This window comes from Lolium rigidum, chromosome 5 (genome assembly GCF_022539505.1).
Source record: "Lolium rigidum isolate FL_2022 chromosome 5, APGP_CSIRO_Lrig_0.1, whole genome shotgun sequence".
Classification (NCBI taxonomy): domain Eukaryota; kingdom Viridiplantae; phylum Streptophyta; class Magnoliopsida; order Poales; family Poaceae; genus Lolium; species Lolium rigidum.
In genome coordinates this window covers 242,908,373-242,930,367 of record NC_061512.1, presented here as the reverse complement: position 1 = coordinate 242,930,367, position 21,995 = coordinate 242,908,373, and the positions used below count along the sequence as shown (strand labels likewise).

Here is a 21,995-nt window from a genome sequence, read left to right as displayed (position 1 = left end):
ATGCACACCCAAATATTTCTTTATATTGGTGTTCCATTTCGATGCTTTACCAAAACAGAATAGTTCGCTCTTATGGAAATTTATCTTTAGCCCTGATAGCTGCTCAAAGATGCATAATATAAGTTTCATATTAACCGCTTTAAGTAAGTCATGCTCCATAAAAATAATAGTATCATCTGCATACTGCAAAACCGACACCCCCCCCCCCCCTCAACCAAATGGGGAATAAGACCACCACATCTATTGCTGTTGTCCCTTAAACTTTTAAATAAATCTGCACAAACTTAAAAAAAAAAAACATGAATCTAACAGAAGCATAGAGCTTATCAGAGAGCAGACGCTGACGCTTGGGCGGAGGGAGGCTAGCAGGCAAAGGCAGCCGCGCAATCATGTCTGCTGCCTGTAGGAACTGCATCGCCATCATGGTTCCCGCCTGCATCATTGGTGGAGCAACATCGTGCGGAGGTGCCATCATGGGCGGAGGACCGGCGGGGAGAGGCGGTGGTGTCATCATGGGCGGAGGACCGGCGGGGAGAGGCGGTGGTGCCATCATAGGTCCGCCTTGCGGCGGCACGGTCATGGCCGGCTCCAGGGGCATCGGCGCCACCGCTGTTGCCCATTGCACCCCCGGGTGCGTCATGGGGTTGACTTGCGGGGACGGAGGCACCATCAAAGCGTCTTGCTGGGTTGGGAGTGCCCCGGGAGCGCCGGCCATCCCGGTCGCCGAAGCGGCCACGCCGGCCTGGTGGACCGGGTCGGCGGCAAACACGGACGAGTCGGGGGCGGGGGCGGGCGCGGCGGACCGGTGTATGGGATCGGCGGTGAAGAAGGACGAGTTGGGGGCGGCCATATCCGAAGGCTAGTGGCGGTGGGCGGACGACCTGCCGGATCTGTTCGCCGGAATGGGCTAGGGTTCCCGTGGACGGCGGCTGGGGTTGGGAGCAGGTGGAGGCGTGGTCTAGGGACGCGGGGCATTTTTATACGACGGCGCGCGCTCCGGGTTGCCGTTTTTGGCATCCGGTGGCCGTTGAAGGAAGGAAACGCACAGGAGGCGCGGCGGGGCGCGCGTGCGTGCGGCAGTGGCGACGGTGAGCGCGCGGAGGCGACAGTCCGAAAACGTGATGAGATTTCTCGTGCTGGGCCTGGGTGGGTGACTAGTGCTTAACTTGGTGGGTGATCTCAGCCCAGTTTGAAGCGAGCGGCAGAGGCAATGAGCCAATGAATGAGGAGGGCACGGGCCTAGGATGCAAGTGAGAACAGATTTGGTCCGAGCCCAAGTCATTTCCAGTTGAATAAAAAAAATTAAGTAGAAGAGGAAAATATTCATTCAGACTGAAGAGCAAAATGCCATTGCTTATTTTCACATATCTTCGGTTGAGAACTACACTTTCACCATTTGAGTACAATCCTTTCTACAAAAAGGATTATTTGAGAGAATGTGACTTGATCTAGAAATTCTCTATTTTCTATAAATTTTGTAGGGTATGACTAATGTCATATACCTCTTATTTCAGTAGGATCGAAACACGACATATATACATCCACAGATTCTTGTGTAATAGTTTTACGTTTTTGCTAGTTCTTAGCTGATCAAGAACTAGTGTAGCGCTCGATTGACAATTAGAGTTGTATTAGCGCTAGACTCGGCCATGACTAGCGCTGGATTTGATGGTGAGATTTAGTGCCATATTTGTTTGCCTTTTTGTCTTTTGGGTTTTGCTTGGGTCCCTTTTTAGCTAGGATATGTTTATTTTATTTTATTTAACTGTGTTGGGTTTGCGAAAATGGAGAGAGAGTACTCATATAATTTAATGTTTTCATCCTTCTTTAATTGCATATATGTGTAATTGGAGACATGTGTGTTTTAGGTACGATTGCATGTAGATGCGTAGTTGCCTATAATAGGGAACACTTTGCCATTTTTTGATATGTCTGATATGCCCATATATGTGTAATTGTACAAATGTGTGCAATTGCATATAGGTGTATAATTTGAATGCATCTTCACATTTATGTGCATATTTTCTCCATAGATGCACTGCGCATGCTTTGAACATGTGCAATTTTTATTATTTTTTGTGATTTTTTGCATTCCTTTTATAATTGAAATTATCATGCATCCCTCTTCTACTTACAAAAGCGTAGTTCAAAAATACCACAAAACAACAAAGTATGTAAATAGTGGATACGATTAAAAAACATTCGCTGAAGCTGGTCGACCCAGAATTGAACTAATTCCCTATCAAAAAATCTTATGGAAGCCATGAAATTGACATATGTTGGTTTAGTTTTGGTGGGTGCCACCAGACTATTTACTTTCTAATAGTGCTGTAAGTCTACACAAGTTGGTCGTATCACAAGTAATAAATTGTTGATAATTATAATCCCAAAAGGGTAGAAACTCTAGAGTTGACAACAAAAAAAACGAAGAAAGGAGCTTCGCCAATGCTACCTTATTTACGCTACCTTAAGACTCAAACTAGATCTCCCAGGTTTCTCCTCCAAGGCTAAGATCTGCTATGTTTCTCCATTGGTCATCACCATAGAGAAGATTTCTACATGCATTCGGGGGTTTGAAAATATTGGTTTTGAACTCCATTTGTCATATTATAACTTGGTTAGTCTTTCAACTTATTATGAATATGACGACATTACCAATATGTTTTTCCTTATTAATTTTTCATGTGTGTACTCATGCGCAAGTAATTTTCCAACATGGGAGATGTAAGAGGCTGCTAACATGTACATATTGTTTTACGTCGAACATGCGATTGTTTGTTAATAGTGTAGCCAAATGTCTTGTCCAATACTCCTTTTAGGACCCAAGCAACTTCGAGACCTTTGGTGTGTCAATTGTTGGAACATGATCTAGTGACCTAAGAATGTATCATCTAGCGACTTCGAGATCTTTGGTGTGTCAATTTTTGAACATGATCTAGTGAGCTAAGAATGTATCATCTAGCGACTTCGAGACCTTTAGTGTGTCAATTGTTGGTATCAACAAAAGGCGACTATGATATGATCGAGGATCACGGGAAGTCACGGCACATAGAGTCTTGGTTCGATCTACTGCTCTTAACTACAAAATCGACATGGAAACATAATAACCAAGAGGAGTACAATAGAGGCATAAAAACTCGTGACATGAAAGTTTGAAAATTCAATGGCATCTATCCTACCATGCACCCCTTCACAGAGATTAATGTCACACAATTTTTACCCCAATAGTATTTCTAGTTATATTCATGAACCAATCATTGTTGCACATAACCATGTCATTGCAGGAAATCACGCCTTCACTTTAATTCGGTTTGTTTAGTTTCTTACCAGCATTCACATTCCTTCACCAATTATCCACAGTATCTATGCTACTAAAGTCAGGCATGGACCTACTAGAAGACAACACACTTAAGAATCATGACAATTCAAGTATGACCTAAACACCAATCGATGTAACTCTTGCATCATCGTTGGAGTTATAGCAGGCTATTGGGTGGCGGTATCTTAATAGAATAGCAAATACATAGCTTTTCTGTTAGCCGTATTTTCTTTTGCTTGATTCGTGTATCGTCCTTAGCGTTTCCATAATTGTAATGAGTGAGGATGGATTCTTCCTGAATTGATACTTTGATTTTAATAAAGCAAACCGTGTGCATCTAGATGCAGTGGCTGGAGCTATGCTCCTTTATCGAAAAAAAAGTAAAATAGGAGGGACTTTTCTTGTGAATGTATGGCTCAACTAACTCTGTAGACCTACATGTTCTGTTAAATATCAGCAAACCATCAATGTAGTGATAAGAGGGTTCGAGGACAAACCACTTGTTCACAACCCACACCCTCTCGAATTTATAGTACATTGTACTCTAGAAATCTCTGATAGGATACTTTTTAAACTTATACATTTTGCAATCCTCTTTAAAGCATGCAGAGACAATAAAAATACATAAGAATATATGAACACATTTTGGTCCACCTCAATGGCACATACAGTTCCGTAAATGGATGTGAGCCTGCCATTACGATATGCCTATATTTAAATCAATTCGACATCAGAGAAATGTTATAATGTAAATATTGAAACTGTAAGTTTTTAATAGACATTTGGTAACATTGGTAGCGTATTGGTGTAGTTAAATACAATAATAAGTATCATTGTATTATTTGCTAAATATTGTGTGACAGATATATAGTTAAAATTTACCGAGAAAATGAGTTAACATAAGTAAAAATGTTTCGTATAAATACTCCCTCCATTCCATTAGTTAAATACAATAATAGAAATCGCATGGTCATATTTATGTTGGTTTGTTTTTTTCAGCTAGTTCTGTTAAGTGAGCATCGAATCGGGAATCTCAACTCATGTGTAATCACATGTTAAAAGCCTAATAAATGTGAGTGTCATGGTAGAAAACTTTTAGGAATCCAAGGAAATGCCGCTAAATTTTTTGTAACATAACAATTTGCGGATCCCAACCCGCCACAACCGCTACGAGGCTATGACTCGACACGACGTCAGCATAAGTGACAGTGAAGCGATTCAATAGGGGGCCATTCTGCTGTACCTTTCCATCCTTTTCCTAGAGCAAGGAAGCAGAAACCCATGCTCCTAGCAACTGAGCTAGACTATCGGGACCGAGACTATCGTGATCGTATTGGTTGTTTATGCGCATATGCCTGAGAAAACGACCTTTTATGGTGGCATATTTGCACGTTTTTGCTACGTTATTGCACATGCATTGTTAATAGAAAAGAAAAGGAGAACAAAATGTGTACATGGCGTAAAACAATAAATAAAAATTTAGATCTTTGTCTCCCCAAAAATAATATAATTGTATTGACCGAGTATAATAAAAAAAGCTAAAGTTCCTAAAATAAAAAAAGAGTAGTACTGCAGTGAACTATGTTATTCCGCAGTTGTCAAGACCTAGTGTATGAACTTGTTGCAAATCCACCGCCAGTTCTGCTATTTTCCAAGAAATGCCCGTGATCAAAAACCTTGCGCGTGGTGCTAGCCATTGTAATCTTGCAAGAATTTGTCCAAGATGGGGAAAAAAAACACCGATAGGAGGATCTCAGCTTCCAACTCTGGTTCAGTTCCAGCGCTGTTGTTATAGGTTCAGCTATCTGGTTCGGTTCGGCCAGGTGTGCCATACCAAATCGCCCCCATCGTGCTCTAATCATCATTATACGTATTAGAGCATCTCCAGTCGCGTCCCCCAAACCGTCCCCCAAAGCGATTTGGGGCGCGCCGGATAAAAAAACGTTCCCAGCAGCGCGCCCCAAAGGCCTTTTTTGTCCGGCGCGGCCCGATACGGTGTCCGGCGTCCCGAGCCCGTCCCCGTCCCACAGGGGACGCACCGGGCACGCCGGACACAACGAAATGAGAGGCGAGGAGGCGCGGGCCCGACCCGTCAGCGGCTCGGACGCTCAACCGCCACATACGTAGCGACGGTGCAGTTGCCAGGAAGCGGAACCGTCGCATTGGCAACCGCGTGGATGACGCGCCAACCCCGCAGGAATGGAGCGCCGACTCCTCAGAAGAGCAACCGCTGCTCTCTTCGACTTCTGCGCCGCCGTTCATCCGAGCTCAATAAGACCCGTACGTACGCCACCATTCATCCAAGCCTCCATCCGACACCTCCAGCGACGATGAGCTACATCTCCCAGCTCCCGTCCGACACCTCCGGCCGAGGGAAAGCCCGTCGGGCCGGCGCCATTGGTGGGAGAGAGCCGGGACGCCGAGCGCGGCGGCGACGATTCCCCGCCGCCGGTTGACGGCGAGGAGGAATGGGCCGGGCTGGGAGGAGGACGCGGAGGAAGAAGAGAGCGAGGACGCGGCGGCGGCGGTGGCCCGTGCGAAGGCGAAGGCGGCCAAGGCCAAGGAGGCCAAGGCCAAGGCAAAGGCAAAGGCAAAGGCGCAGCCGACGAGCACCGCCGCCGACGAGGAGGACTCCGACGCGTCGGGCGCCGACACCGCCTCTTCGGAAGAGGTGACGAGCAGGAAACGCCACCGCGATGACGACGACGAGGCGGGGCCATCAGCGAAGAAGAAGTAGATAGTTTATATGTATTTAATTATATTTTTCCGAAGTTTTATATATAATTTATTTATGTTCAACCGATTTGAATATTAGTAAATAGTTTTTTTCTAGCCAAAAAAAATACTTTTAATGTTTGGAGGCGGCGTTTGGAGGACGTGGCTGGGGAGCGACGTCCCCAAACGCGGCACGAATAAAACACATCCTCAAACGCTCGATCCAGCGCGCTTTGGGAGACGGTTTGGGGGACGCGGCTGGAGATGCTCTTAGGCCCTTTGCCACTGGAAAATGATAGCAACAACGAAAGTGTGTTACAGTAGTAATGCTCTCTCAAGCGAAGTTGAGGAGGTGGAGATATATTCCGTGGGAATTGGAATTGAACATCGGAGAGGACCTGCCGCGCGCGCGCACCGAGCAAGGGCCAAGGGAAGGGTGGCTCGTCTCGTCTCCCAGGTCAGGATGGCACCTGGCACGGGGCGGGGCTAGGTTAGGTGCGGACCGGAGTCGGTGGCCCCCGTTGGTGCGACAACCCACGGTGTCGCCGCACCTGCTACGACTTGGAGTCGACGTCAACGTGACGCGCCTCTGGTCTCCGTCATTTTCCCGTTTCCCCCGCCCGGAAACGGAAAGCCTAGCGACCGATAATATGGGTGGGTGGCTGCCTGGCGCCGCGCCGTGTGACAGCGACATTCTTTACCTCGCCATTTCCCCGGTCTCGCCGCCGCGAATATACTTACCTTATCACCTCGCCTGACGAGTAAATTACATATAGATACCACTTTTGGGCAACAGTTTTAAATTGGTAACAACTTTGGTAATTTTAATAAGTAAGTGCAACTTCTGGGGCAGGTGGTAACAAATAGAGCAACTCTGGTGTTGACACTGAGTTAACTTCGTTGGCCCACTTGTCATAGCTAACGTCCGTCGACCAGACGTTAGGGCACGAGTCGGCGTCTCCGCGCGCCACCGCGCCGCAATAGCACGCGATTGTCCAGCGCCCGTCCAGTGCGCGCCACCGCCCGCGCCTGCCCAACGCTGCAACCCGCGCCGCAGCAGCACCCGCACCGTCGTCTGCACCGCACTAGGGTCGCAGTCCGCGCTGCTCCAACGCCCACGCCGCCGCCCGTGCCGCACCAGCGCACGCGCCTGTACGTCGCCCACGCCCGCCTCCCGTGCGGCTCAAGTACCCCCGCGCGCCGCTTGTGACGCTCCAGCGCATCTTGGCCTGCAGCGAGGTAGGGGAGTGACAAGAGATTAACTTGTCAATGCCTACGGATTGTAGACTAGGGTTTAGTTGGAAGTAGAGGGCAAGTAGATCTCGAGGGTTTCAGCCGGAAAAGTACTCGACTGCTAGAAAACTAGGGTTGTGTTAACAATGAAATCGATCCTTTCTTCCTCCCTCGACTCCCCCTTATATAGGAGGCGGAGCCGAGGGTTTCGTGATACGCAAGTTACATAGTTCGGGAGACAATCTGAGTCCGTCCCGTAGTAGTTACAAGTCAATATTCCTAATACAATTCTATCTTTCCAAACTCTCTCCTAACTGGGCTTCCGGGCTTTATCATCTTCGGATCGTGGGCCTTCAGTAAAACCCAGGGTACCATCTTCGGCAGGCCCATTGGGGATGCCTATGTCAGGGAGGCCGCGCTCGGCGCGGCGAGCATCCTGGCCGGCAGCGCAGCGAGGTGGCGGAGGCCGCGCCCAACGCGACATGCATTTTGACCTTCAGCGCTGCGAGGCGGGGGAGGCTGCGCTCGGCGTAGCGCACATCATACCCGTCTGTCGCCGCCATCAACTCGGGGCCGCGCGCCCCTCAGCCATGCGCGCCGCCGTGCCCCTTGCACACCGGTCCTCCTCCATCAGCTGCTAGTAAGGATTCATGCCATGTTTCTAGTCATTCAAACCCATGACATGAAGTTTGTCTATCCAATGGTGACGAGCCTACCATGTACACATGCACAAAGATTAATGTCACACTTTGTTTGTCCAAATAGAATTTCTGCTTACATTCGAATGAACCAATCATTATTGCGCCTAACCATTTCATTACAGAAAATCATATCTTCAGTTTTGTTTGGTTTGTTTTAGTTTATTACCAGAATTCATATTCCTTCACCCATAATATCTATGCTACTAAAGTCTTGCAAGGACCTACAAGAAGTATGACCTAAACACCAACCAACATAACACTTTGCATCCTCATTGGGATCATAGGAAACTAGTATCGATATTTGTTGTGTGCTTCAACTAACTCTATGCGCTTGCATGATGTGTTAAATATCATCCAACCATCAAGGTAGTGATAAGAGGGTTTGAGGATAAGCCACTGGTTCACACCACATACCCTCTTGAATTTATAGTACATCGTACTCTACAAATCTCGATAGGATACTTTTTAGACTCATACATTGTAAAATCATGTTTAAACTATGTAGAGACACTAAACGGGATGTAAGACTATATAAACACATTTTGGTCCACCTCAATGGCACATGTACATTGTCGTCGTAAATGGACGTGAGCTTGTGATTTCTATGATTTTCCTACATTTAAGCGGATTTAACATCAACAAAATGTTAGAACATAATAATACTGAAAACATAATTTTGAAATGGATATTTACTGGCTTTGGTATGTTAAATACGCTAATAATTATCATTGTATTAGTTGATAAATGATGTGATAAATGTTGTGTGATGGATACATATTTAAGATTTAGAGGAATATTGAATTATGCATAAGTAAAAATGTTTAGTATAAGAAGTTTGATAGAATGATATTTTAAAAATAGATTGGGTAATGTTTTTATTTAATTCAGCCACAATACAATGTGTCAATTTTAGATGAAAATTTATTGTAGATTCTCAAGTACATTTTCAGGAGTCACAGCTGTAGTTATGTAATGAGAAGATAAGTATATAACTAATTTAAAATTGAGGGCATTTTTCCTTTCGCTTTCATCATTTTTTCTCGGAGCACTGAAGCAGAAGCCGATGCTTCTAGCGACTGAGCGAGACTCACTGGTTCAAGCGACACAAATAGTTATTGTAATCTTGTATTGGCATGGGACAACAATTTGTTTTTACCATCGTGTATCTAGAGATATTTATGGTGGCATATTTGCACTTATGCTACATCCTTACATATGCATCGTTAACAAAAGAAGAGCAAAAGGCTATACATGGTCTAAAAAACAAAAATAAAAAATGGTAGACCTCTATCACCAACAAATAGAAGGACACCGAAAAAATAATGTAAATCTGTTCAACGAGTATGAATGCTAAAATCCTAAAAATGATGATGATGATAGTAGTAGTAATAATAATAATAGTAATAATAATAATAATAATAATAATAATAAGTAATGCAAGAGGCTATGTTTTCTGTTGTTGCTGCTGTCAAAACGTAGCGCCTAGTGATGAACTCGTCGCCAACCGTCCATGAGGCAAAATCGATAGTTGTATGATTGTATCTCAGCCTCCAACTCGGTAAAGTTCCGGTGCCATTGTTATCTTGCAAGAAATCAACATGATAAAAATAAACCGATAGTTGGATCTCAGCTTCGATCTCGGCCAAGTTCCAGCGCCGCTGTTATCTGGTTCAGTTCAGTGCCATCGTTATCTTGTTAGGTCAGGTGTGATGCCATACCATCGTACCAAATCACTCCCGTCGCGCTCAGATCATGATTGTCTTGGGCCCTTTATCACGCAAAGCAGCAACTGATGGCAATAAAATGCCGAGGAAATTGTGTTACGACGTCAGAACAACGGAGAGGACCTGCCTCACACAGGGCTTGTCTCCTACGGTAGCACGGCACGGGGCTAGGTTGGGTGCGGACCGGAGTTGGTGGCCCGTCCAGCGACCCCCGTGTTGGTCCGACAGACCTACCCTTGCCACGGCGTCAGATTTGTAAGGGCATCTTCAGCGAGGTGATCCATTTCAGATGTATAGTTTTCGACGTCCTAAATGATCGAAATTGACCACGCGTCTGTTTGCGTGGGGTGGCTCTAGCGGCATGACGTATACTTTTTTCCCATCCATAAAGTCATAATTTACATCAATAAAAACTCTAAAAAGGCTATAAAGGCGTGGTAAAACTAGGTACTACCTACTGGCCGTCGTCGCTGACGAGGTCGATGAACTTCGACGTCGGCCATGGAAGCTGGTACGCCGGCGGTGGAGGAGCAAGGGCAGGCTGCGGCAACTGCGGCTAGGTCGTGCGCCTGCGCATGAGACTGTGGTGAAGGTGGCTACGGATCCCATGCCGGAGCAGCAGCCGGCGTGCCGTCGTTGGAACGCGTCGGCGTGGTCGGAGGAGTCGCCGGCGTCCCCTGCGCGAGCGCCGACTCTGGAGCTGGATTGCGAGCCCATCCCACAAAGCGAGCTCGTTGAGCTCGCTATTGGCCAGTGCCATGGCAATGGCCTCTTCCTCGGTAATGTCCGATGGGTCTCCGGATCCCACGCCGGACCGCTGTCGTCGTGGTCGTAGTCTGCACGCTCCGCCTGCTCGTCCTCGTCCTCCTGATCGTCCTCCTATTCTTCCGCGGCGATCTCGCGGTCGAAGTACTCGACGTCGCCGAGGTAGCCAGCGCGGCGGCACGCGTCGAATTCCCACGTCCCGAACGAGAACCAGACGGGGCCGTGCGAGGACCGGCGGACGTCTGCTCGTAGCATCCGCAGGGGTGCAAAGTGTTGGATAATTAGGCACAATTTCCATGATTAATTCCAGAATATAAAGCATGACGAAAGTAACTACTAACATGTGAAACTCGAACATACTAGATGCAGTGATCAACATGAACAGTAGCAGAGCAAATGGTACAACATCCATCGCTAAACGGATCGAGATATGTCGCACGTACCGATCCGGTGGAGGTGTAGCAGACGATGTCGCAGCAGTAACGTTGTTGATGACAACGTTGTTGACGACGGGGACGATGGGTCGAAGTAGACGGCGTTGAAGACGACGGTAGGCAGCACCGCCCGACTTGGACGGAAGGCGACCCGTGATGAAGAGCTTGAGCGGTCGCGCGAGCACTTCCCAAAACCTAACTCGCCCTCTCCCGTACAGGATCGCAAGGACGAGCGGTTCCGGAGACCTGCTCTCCCGTTCGCCGATGCACGTCGGCGCGCGGGATGGAGTAGGCTACGATGGCGGCGCAAGCGAGAGAGGTGGAAACTCTAACTCGTGTATTAGATGTATTTCGCGGTAGCCGGGCAAGAGATTATATAGGCTCGGGAAACCCTAGGCAACGTGGGCCACGCCCACGTCGCACGAACGTTTCGAGTCGGTTACTGGATAGGCCACGATCCGGGAGCGACCCGAACCGACTAACCGTGACGCGTCCGTCTAGGACTCTGTTCGTTTTCCTGAGGTGCAAAAAGTAAGGAAAGTATCGGCTCGAGGCTCAATCCACTCAACACGAGCGCGGCGCGCGCGTCGTGACGTGTCGAGTCGAGTCGAGTCGAGACGAGCGAGCGAGGAGGAGGAGGAGCGCGCGCGTGTAGCACTCCTATTCTCACTCACTTACTAGTGGTGGAACAACCCACCTTATAAGGTGGTCTAACTTCCTCCCAACTTTCCATGTGGGACTAAACTTCCCACCTCTTGCCACTCCCTAGTGAGCTGCCACCAACTTGGGCTCAAACTCACATGGCTGCCACTATGTGGGCTTTGAGATTTATAGGAAAAACTGAAATCTAATTTGGGCCACTAAAAGTGGGCCCAATATTTCAACAATCCCCCACCGGATCTCAAATCCCCATTTAGAGATTTACCAATACTCGCTGCTTGTTTATATACCGGTGTTTCAGCGGAGACTGTTAAGTTGAACTTCCGCCTAGAACCTTAAGCTACACCCATTCACACTTGAACAATGGACTAAGCCTTGAATTGCAAGTTTTGCGTGAACAGGGGTTTCACTCAAAGTCATGACCAAGTACATGGCTGCCGGTAGCCTACCCCGCGGGTGAAGCATATGCGTCATACTTCGTGGTCTCTTCATGAGTTTACTAGAGATCACCCAAATCTCATAGATTGCGACGTTTAACAATCGGACTCATATAGGTGTGTTATTTCAAGAATGCTCGTAGGACAGCACCTTTGCTAAAATAGCCAACATAAACACATTAAGGCTTGTTGCCAACCTGCCTTACAGCAATTGAGAGTTGTACATCTTCACATAGAGAGGGTTACGGAATACTCTCCTCAATTAAACCACTAGTTTGTTCTTCCCGGGTCCTAATTCACGGGATCTCCGATCACAAAGGTTGGGTTACCACTATGGTGTAACATCAACGGGTCTCAAACCCATCTCCTCGATGCACTTTCTATCACATTACGTGATAGTCCCTTTGTAAAGGGATCTGCTGGGTTTTTGTCTCGTTTGAATATATGTAACGGTTATTACTCCGGAGTTTCGCAATTTTCCGACGGACTTCAAACGTCTCTTGACGTGTCTTGATGACTTCGCGTTATCCTTAGAATTGTTCACTTTGACAATTACAGCTTTGATTGTCACAATTCAAAAGGATTGCCGAACAGGTTTTTCAACCACGAGCAAGTCCATCAAGAGCTCACGCAACCATTCCGATTCAACAAGTGGTTGTGTCTAAAGCGAGAAGTTCCGCTTCCATAGTTGACCTCGTCAATATGGTTTGCTTGCAAGATCTCCATGACACTGCGCCACCTCCAAAGGTAAATACATACCCACTTGTGGCGTACGGATCAGCTACATCCGAGATCCAATTCGAATCACTATATCCTTCAAGCACAAGTTGGGTGCCCTGAATAGTGAATCCCATAACTCATTGTACCACATAGGTAGCGCATGACCCTATCAAGTGCATGCCAATGATCGATACCCGGGTTTGACATGAACCTACTCAACTTGCTAACAAGCAAAAGAGATGCCGGGTCTAGTCGCGCTCGCTAAGTACATGAGTGAGCCAACGATCTGAGAATATCTCAATTGATCTATGGCAATCCTCCGGTTCTTGCGTAGTGTCACACTGGGATCATAAGGTGTTGAAGAAGGCTTGCTATCAATATAGCCGAACCGGCTCAAGATCTTCTCAACATAATGGGATTGTGTTAGAGTAATCCCACTCTCGTTCTTAATCAGCTTGATGTTCAGAATCACATCGGCTTCTCCCGGATCTTTCATATCAAAGCTCTTTGACAAGAAAGACTTGACCTCGTGTATTACTTTCATGTTTGTACCAAAGATCGAATATCATCCACATACAAACATAGTATAACACCTTCGCCCCCACCATGGCGATAGTAAACGCACTTGTCGACCTCATTGACAACAAAGCCTACGAAGTCAAAGTTCTGTCAAACTTCTCATGCCATTGCTTAGGTGCTTGTTTCGGGCCATATAAAGATTTCAGCAACTTGCACACCTTTCTCTCCGCACCTTTTACTACAAACCCATCCAGGCTGATCCATATAGATTTCCTCTTCCAACTCTCCATTAAGGAAAGCTGTCTTTACGTTCATTTGATGAACGATAAGACCATAGGAGGCAGCCATGGATAGTAGTACTCGAATGGTGGTAAGTCTAGCGACAGGTGAATAGGTGTCGATGTAATCTTCACCTTCTCTCTGTGTGTAGCCTTTCGCTACAAGCCGCGCCTTGTACTTTTCAATAGTACCATCAGGTCTTAGCTTCTTCTTGAACACCCATTTGCAGCCTACGAGCTTGCATCCGTGGGGTCGTTCTGACAACTCCCAAGTTCCATTAGAAAGAATCGAGTCCATCTCATTATGGACAGCTTCTTTCCAGTCATCTGCATCTGGAGATGCATATGCCTCTGCAATGGACGTGGGAGTATCATCCACAAGGTACACAATGAAATCATCACCAAAGGATTTTTCAATCCTCCGTCTCTTGCTCCGTTTAGGAGCTTCATTGTCATCCTTCTCAATAACAATCTCATGTGATTGTTCAAGATACTCATTAGATGTACTTGGATTCAGGGAACTATCTCGGTAGAAATTCTAGCAATGCTATGCATATCTTTCATAGGAAACATATTCTCAAAGAATGTTGCATCACGAGATTCCATAATAGTATCAACATGCATATCGAGTACTTCAGATTGAACTACTAAAAATCTATAGCCTACACTCGCGGAGCATAACCTAGAAAGATACAATCCACTTGTCTTTGGTCCGAGTTTGCGCTTCTTAGTAATTGGAATATTGACTTTCGCCAAACATCCCCATGTGCGCAAATACGAAAGTGATGGTTTTCTCCCGGACCACTCCTCGTAAGGGGTTTTATCTTTATTCTTGTTAGGAACTCTATTCGGGACATGACATGAAGTCAACAAAGCCTCCCCCACCATGCCTTTGATAAACCAGCGGTGGCTAACATGGAATTCACCAAGTCGATCAGCGTGCGGTTTTTCCTCTCGGCAACCCCGTTTGATTGGGGCGAATAGGGAGGCGTCCTCTCATGAATAATACCATGTTTCTCACAGAATTCATCAAAGATTTTAGGAAAATACTCGTCACCACGATCCGACCTAAGACGCTTGATCTTTCTCTCTAGTTGATTTTCAACTTCTGCCTTATAAATTTTAAAGTAGTCTAAAGCTTCATCTTTAGTTCGCAACAAATAAACATAGCAAAATCTAGTCGCATCATCAATCAATGTCATGAAATATCTCTTTCCACCTTTTGTCAACACACCATTCATCTCGCATAGATCGGAATGTATGAGTTCTAGAGGTGCCAAGTTTCTCTCCTCGGCCGCCTTGTGAGGCTTCCGAGGTTGCTTTGATTGCACACAACTATGGCACTTAGAACCTTTGGCAATGGTGAAATTCGGAATTAAACTTAAACTGGATAGCCGAGACATTAAACCAAAATTAATGTGACATAAACGAGAATGCCAAACACTCGGTATCATCACTAACATTGCCACAAATATGGTTCACGGACTTATTGCTGAAATCGAGAAGCGAAAAGCGGAACAAGCCTCCGCACTCATAGCATTTACCAATAAATTGTCCAAACTTGGAAACAACTACTTTATTCGACTCTAAAACAACCTTAAACCCATCTCCGCATAGAAGGGAGCCGCTAACGAGATTCTTGTTCATAGTAGGGACATGCTTGCACGTTCCTCGGCTCGCACGATCTTCCCGAAGTGAACTTCAGATCTACCGTGCCAACACCACGAACAGAAGCATGTGACCCATTCCCCATCAAGACGGAAGAATCCCGGGCGACCTGGTAAGAAGTGAACATGGATATGTCAGCACACACATGAACATTAGCACGTATATGAATCCACCAACATGGAGATTAAAATACCGAAAGAACAGTAAAGAGATTACCGTACCCATCAGCATTGCTAGCGGTCACCGTGTTGACTTGCCTCGCCTTTTTCTTGCGGTCTGCCCTCTCTGGACAATCCTTAGAAAAGTGGCCAGCCTCTCCACGAGTAAAGCAGCTCGGATCCGCTTTGTTTATCATCTTCTTCTTCTTGAAGGTTGTAGTCTTCATAGGCTTATTGAAGGAGGGCTTGTTATTCCCTTTGTTCTTGCTTGTAGGGTTTCTTACGCACCATGTTGGCGCTAGACCGACCCTCTCCTTTCTCGGTATTATCCTTAGCCCGAGCTTTCTCCTCAACATCAAGAGACGCTATCGGATTTTCAAGCGATATCTCCTCGTCTCTTGTGTTTGAGAGTTGTGGCAAAGTTCCTCCATGAAGGGGGCAACTTAGCGATGATGCATCCGACCACAAACTTGTCGGGTAAGGCACACTTAAGGAGTTCAAGCTCTTTCGCAATGCACTCGTATCTCATGAGCTTGTTCGACTACGGAACGGTTGTTTACCATCCCGATGTCATGGAAGCTCTCCATGATGTACAGTTCATCGCTCTGCATCGGTTGCACCGAATTTAGCATTCGGTGCATCCCGGAGCTCTTTACCATCTCGTTATGTGCATGTACACATCACACGGACGATCGGCAAGAATACTCGAACGCATCCGACGAAGAGAGTATTGTTTTCCTTGAACTTGTTCCGATCTTGGTCGAATATAGTTCCTTCGGGTAAACCATCGGTAACGTCGAATATTTTCATATGAGTAAGCCGGAGCATGGCCTTAACTTGCCACCTCTTAAAGTGCACACCGGTGAACTTATCCGGCCTCGGTGCATCGACAAAACCAGCCATTGTTAACTCAGGAAATTGCCTACAATTAGGTTTCTGGATTGTTGGATAATTAGGCACAATTTCCATGATTAATTCCAGAATATAAAGCATGACGAAAGAAACTCGAACATACTAGATGCAGTGATCAACATGAACAGTAGCAGAGCAAAATATAGGCTCGGGAAACCCTAGGTTCGAGTCGGTTACAGATAGGCCACGATCCGGGAGCGACCCGAACCGACTAACTGTGACGCGTCCGTCTAGGACTCTGTTCGTTTTCCTGAGGTGCAAAAAGTAAGGAAAGTCTCGGCTCGAGGCTCAATCCACTCAACGCGCGCGAGTCGAGTCGAGTCGAGCGAGCGAGGAGGAGGAGAAGGAGCGCGCGCGTGTAGCACTCCTATTCTCACTCACTTACTAGTGGTGGAACAACCAACCTTATAAGGTGGTCTAACTTCCTCCCAACTTTCCATGTGGGACTAAACTTCCCACCTCTTGCCACTCCCTAGTGAGCTGCCACCAACTTGGGCTCAAACTCACATGGCTGCCACTACGTGGGCTTTGAGATTTATAGGAAAAACTGAAATCTAATTTGGGCCACTAAAAGTGGGCCCAATATTTCAACACAAAGCTGACACATTTTTGGACCACGTTTGCGTAACTGCAGATGGCCACGCGTTGGAGATGCCGATGTCGCCGCACCTGGTACGAATGCGAGTCCATGTGAACCTGAGCGCGATGTTGTCATTCGACCTGGGGCCTTTCCGCCACCGTCTCCGTCATTTTCCCATTTCGCCGAGCCGGGAAACGGAAAGCCCAGCGACGGAGACGACTCCTGGCCGGGTCACTCTCGACTCGAGCCCAACGGCCGAGCCGGAGAATGGTGCGGTAGGTGGTTTGCCGTGTGACAGCGACATTCTTTACCTCGCCATTCCCTTGCCCCCGGCCTCGCCGCCGCGAATATACCTCCCCCTCCGCCTCCTCTATTATCACCTCGCCTGAGACCCGCCTCGGCTTCCCCTTATTATATACTCATGGAGCTCCCACTCCATTCTCGCTGACAGACGGACGGACGGACGGGCAAGCCACCGACGCCCGCGCGTGTGGAGCGGCCTCGGCGGCGGCGGCGGCGGCGGCGATGGGGCTGCTGTCCAACCGGGTGGAGCGGTCGGAGATAAGGCCCGGCGACCACATCTACACATGGAGGGCCGTCTACGCATACGCCCACCACGGTACCTACCCTGCCTGCAGCCCCTCCTCCTCTCCCCTCCGTTTCTCTGAATTCTAATCTCTGAATTTTCCGCCAACGGCTCTACCGTGCGCTTCTCCTGCCGGACTGCTCTGCCGGCCGGCGCCGGCAACTGTCACTGCGTGCGATTGGCACGCAAGCGAGAACCGCTGGCTCGGCCGGGAATTCCGGCCCTTGCCTGGCGAATGTGGGGCGTTGGCGCGGGGGAATTTCAGTCACGCTTCTGCTGTTGCCGTCAGTGTGATGTGCGTCTGCACCACTGAATATTTCGTCTCAACTGGAGGAATTCTCGAAAAAAAAATCTAATCTGGGGGTAACCTGGGGTTTGCTACTAGAGCCAACGCCCCTGGTTAAAGCGGCGATCGCTTCATTGGTAGGAGATGCGCGTCAACCGCCAAGTCTCCTGGTTTTGTTGCTTGCAAGGGCAAGTTGCCAGCCGGATGAGAGGAAATTTCAGAGCTGGTCAGCTGTAGCACCCCCATTCTGCACAATAGCTACTACTCTCTTCCCCTTCGAGCCAAGTACTCTGTAAAATCGTCAACAACATTAGTTTTGGTTGAAGGATTACTGTAACGGCACACAAAAAATGTTCGCCATAGATCGTAAGGATCCGTGCCATGTTTCTAGTTCTAACCCATCTCGTCTCAGTTAGTTGTGCGTTGAATTGAGGGGTTCGAGCTTAACTGAACCTCCCGAAATGTTTCACTAAATGCTTCCAGATGGCTGTGAGCCCGTGAGGCCACATGCCGTGTCTCCTGCTCTCTACATATACAACAATTGACACTTGTTCTTCTTCACCTACTGCTAACCAACTTGCTTGTCCGTATCTACTGTTGGTTGCCTTCGTGGAGTAGCCTTCATATTACTATATTATTTTCAGATTGCTCACAAGGCATCAGAACTTGGAGCACTCTAATTATTAATTTGTCCTGGAGCAACTGTAAACTAATACCTCCATGGTAACATCTAGTTTTACATTGTTTTGTTGAGAACTTGGCATCATAGTTGCCCTCTTTTGTCTTTGATCCTCAACCCCAACTATTTACAGACATTCTCTTACTTTGCTTCTCAGTACTTCAGTAAGAGCATCTCCAGCCGCGTCCCCCAAAGCATCCCCCAAAGGGATTTGGGGCGCGCCGGACAGAAAATGCGTTCCAGTCGCGTCCCCCAAAGCCCTTTTTTGTCCGGCGCGGCCCGATACGGTGTCCGGCGCCCCGAGCCCGTCCCCGTCCCACAGGGGACGCACCGGGGACGCCGGACACAACGAAAAGCGAGGCGAGGAGGCGCGGGCCCGACCCGTCAGCGGCACAGGAAGGCTAAAACCCCGTCGCCTACCTTTGGTCAAGCGACGTTAATGGCGTCCCTGTTTTCCCAGGCGACTGTTTTCCCAGGCGACGCAGGGACGCGTCTCGTCGTGCATGGCCGCGTGGCCGTCCGCGCCGGAGTTGTTGTGTGCAACCACCCAGCCGCCGGCTGTTTTAAGACGCCCTGCGGTTCTCGCCGCTCATAATCCTTCTCGTCGCCACCGCCTCCCACTCCCGGATCTTCTCCTCGCCGCTCAAAAAATGTCGAGCTCGTCCTCCCGCAAGATCGCCGCGGCGAACGGCCCGGCCGCGGCAGCCTCACCGTGGCGGAGGCGTGGGCGTTGTACCACGCCGGTATCCGGTCCCGCCGGACATGCGGCTGCCAGCGCGGCGGGCCGGAAGATGGCCGTGAACGGCATTGGCGTTCCGCCGCCGCCGAGCCGCGCACGGAGCAATGGTGGGACGCCGTCAAGGCCCGTCGGGCTCAACTCACCGCCCGAGAGCGGTTGGATCCGACGTGGGCGGTCGACAACAACGACGCCGGTGGACGACGTACTTCAAGGCGAAGTACGACATCGAGATGCACGGCACCGACAACCTCGTCGGCGGCCCCAATAGCTCGGAACAAGGACGGCCGCGCCACGTTGCAGGGGCGTTCGGGCGCGCCCTCGACAACGTCATCCGCGGCATCCGCAACGGCGCTCCAAGGTCGGAGATGCCGTCGTCGCCGCCGCCGTCTCCTCAATGGCAGCCGAGGAGGACGACGTACTCGTCCTCCTCGCACTCTTCTTCCTCGGGACCGGCGTGATCGACGCCGTCCTCGTTTTACCGGTCGGCGCCGTACACCGTTCCCAAACGGGAGGTGAAGGAGGAGCCGGCGACGCCCGTCAACACGAGGCGTGGCGGCAGCGGCAGCAAGGGAGGCGCGGCGGCGCCCTCCTCATCCCGGCCGGAGGTGAAGGAGGAGCCGGAGGAAGCGTCGCGGCGGCGCTGGCGGCGGAGTACGAGCGGCAGCGAGCGGCTCATCGCCGGCAGCGACGACCCCGAGGACTGCCCAGGGCTGCGGGCGGCGTTCTTGGCGTCCATGAACGACAAGGACGCCCGGAGAGGCGACTCCGGACGCGGCGATCGCCATGTCCATCCGCGACTCCGGCAAGCCGCCGGTGGACCTCACCGACGACGGCGAGCGGGGACCAAGCGGCTTGGTGAAGGACAAGCCCGTCGACGAGCCCGTCGACGAGCGCGTCAAGCGAGGAGGTCGTCACCGACGACATGTACAACTTCCGAGCAGTACTACGACGCTCTCGGCCGCCGCAAGTGGTTCTAGATTAGGTTTAGTTTAAAGTTAGTCAAATTTCGTTCGAATCTATGTAAGTTTGGACGAATCTAATTGAATCTAGTTAAGTTTAAAATTTGCGAAATTTTGTTTGGGGGACGCGACTGGGGAGCGACATCCCCCAAACGCGGCGCTTAATCCGGCGCGGTTTGGGGGACGGTTTGGGGCGCGGCTGGAGATGCTCTAAGTCAGGCACCTTTGATATCCCATTTCTACACCGTGTCACTGTGCGCTATATGGGGCTGGTGTCTAAAGCATCAGACATCTGTGCTTTTAGTTGGCAGATGCAGTGTTGTATCTATTGACGTGGTCCTTTTTGTGCATTCAGTCAGGGCCCTAGCCCATATGTAGGGAGGACATGTAGTAGGTTTTGCACATGATGCCATGGCGACCTTATTGGAAAAGCTACATTATTTGTGAAAACTGTCTTATCCCCTCGCCCCACACCCACCTACTCACACACCAATCTGTCGGTTCTTCCTGAATATCTTCCTCTTTTTATGCATATTGCTTTTCCAGATATTGTTGTAGTGTTGGGTCATTTTCTTATTCAGTTACCACTGATTGCGTGTTCAGGTATTTACGTCGGAGGAAGCAAAGTGGTCCATTTCACGCGAAAGAAGGAGGTTGAATCTTCAGATTCGTCCAACTCCTTCTCCAGCCTGATCTCATTCTCGGAGGCTTCATCGGAGTGCCCAACATTCCCAGACTGTGGGTTTCAGCTGTCGGATAGTGGTGTCGTGCTTACCTGCTTGGATTGCTTTCTTGGCAATGGCTCACTCTACTGCTTCGAGTACGGAGTGCCGTCTGCGATTTTCCTTGCAAAACTGCGAGGAGGCACCTGCACCATTGCCCAATCAGACCCATCCGAGGTCGTGGTCCAGAGAGCTATGCACTTGCTTCAAAATGGGTTTGGCAACTACGACATATTCGAGAAGAACTGCGAGGACTTTGCACTCTACTGCAAGACTGGACTTATACCCGCCGATGAGCCAGGCATTGGGGCGAGCGGGCAAGCATCAGCCGCCGTTGGGATCCCGTTGGCAGCTCTTCTGTCTAGTCCGTTCAAGGTCTTCGCTGCCGGTCCACTCGGGATGGCCACCGTCACGGCTGGGATGTACTGTGCTGGTAGATACATCACTGACCTAGGAGTAAGGAAGGACGTCACCAAAGTAGAAGTGGAGAACTTATCGTCACACCTTGGGTTCCGCCGCATTGAAGATGCAGAGTCGGTGAACAACAGCCCAGATAAAGCGAAGAAGAGCTTGCTCCCAATGAAGAGAAAACGCGAGAGGTGACTTCTGCTTGACGGTCTGGGAGCATCGACTTCTCTGCACTCCGTCGATAATTGGTGCAGATATGTGGATAATATATCAGATCTATGCTTCAGTATAATAAGCTCGATATATAGCCGTAGATATAATGTAACCGTGAAGCGTGCTCTCATATAGTTGAGTGCACACTTCACACCATCGGTTGAACATCTCTCCAAATTGGATCTGTGATGGAAATTTCACAGTTTGGTCTCTAAATCAGATGTGTTTCAACCATTTAGTCTATTAATATGATAGGTCTCATCAAGGGTGTTCCGCTCCCTGTTCTTTCACTTCTGCTGCGAACTGAGAGCTACAGTAGTATTTTCAGAACGTTCCAAGTCATGATTAAGACCTAAATTGTTTTGATTGTTTCTCATGATGAATTTTGAAATTTGAGCACTCTGGAGGCTGAACTCCAAAGTCAGCTACAGTTTTACACACCGGTAGCAAATATTTTCAGAAGGTACCGAGTCATAGTTAAGGCCTAAATTGTGTTGATTATTTTTCACTGTGAACTTAAAATCTGAGCAATTTGGAGGCTCAACATCAGTATCAGAAATCCTATATTTTTTCCCATTTG

At 48.7% G+C, this 21,995-nt stretch overlaps 1 protein-coding gene across 1 annotated transcript; it reads left to right on the top strand.

Annotated features, from left to right (window-relative positions):
• Positions 1-17,346: 17,346 nt before the first annotated feature.
• On the top strand, positions 17,347-21,631 carry LOC124654151 (protein LEAD-SENSITIVE 1-like). Its single transcript, XM_047193182.1, has 2 exons — positions 17,347-17,442; positions 20,676-21,631. Exons 1-2 carry the CDS (start codon positions 17,349-17,351, stop codon positions 21,395-21,397), a joined length of 816 nt encoding a protein of 271 aa, XP_047049138.1. The 5' UTR covers positions 17,347-17,348; the 3' UTR covers positions 21,398-21,631.
• Positions 21,632-21,995: the final 364 nt, after the last annotated feature.

Excerpts from the sequence above, each read along its gene's own strand:
- LOC124654151 (XM_047193182.1), top strand. The coding sequence starts at position 17,349 with ATGGGGCTGCTGTCCAACCGGGTGGAGCGGTCGGAGATAAGGCCCGGC. Across the intron at positions 17,443-20,675 it reads CTACGCATACGCCCACCACG|GTATTTACGTCGGAGGAAGC; the intron begins GTACCTACCCTG and ends TTGCGTGTTCAG.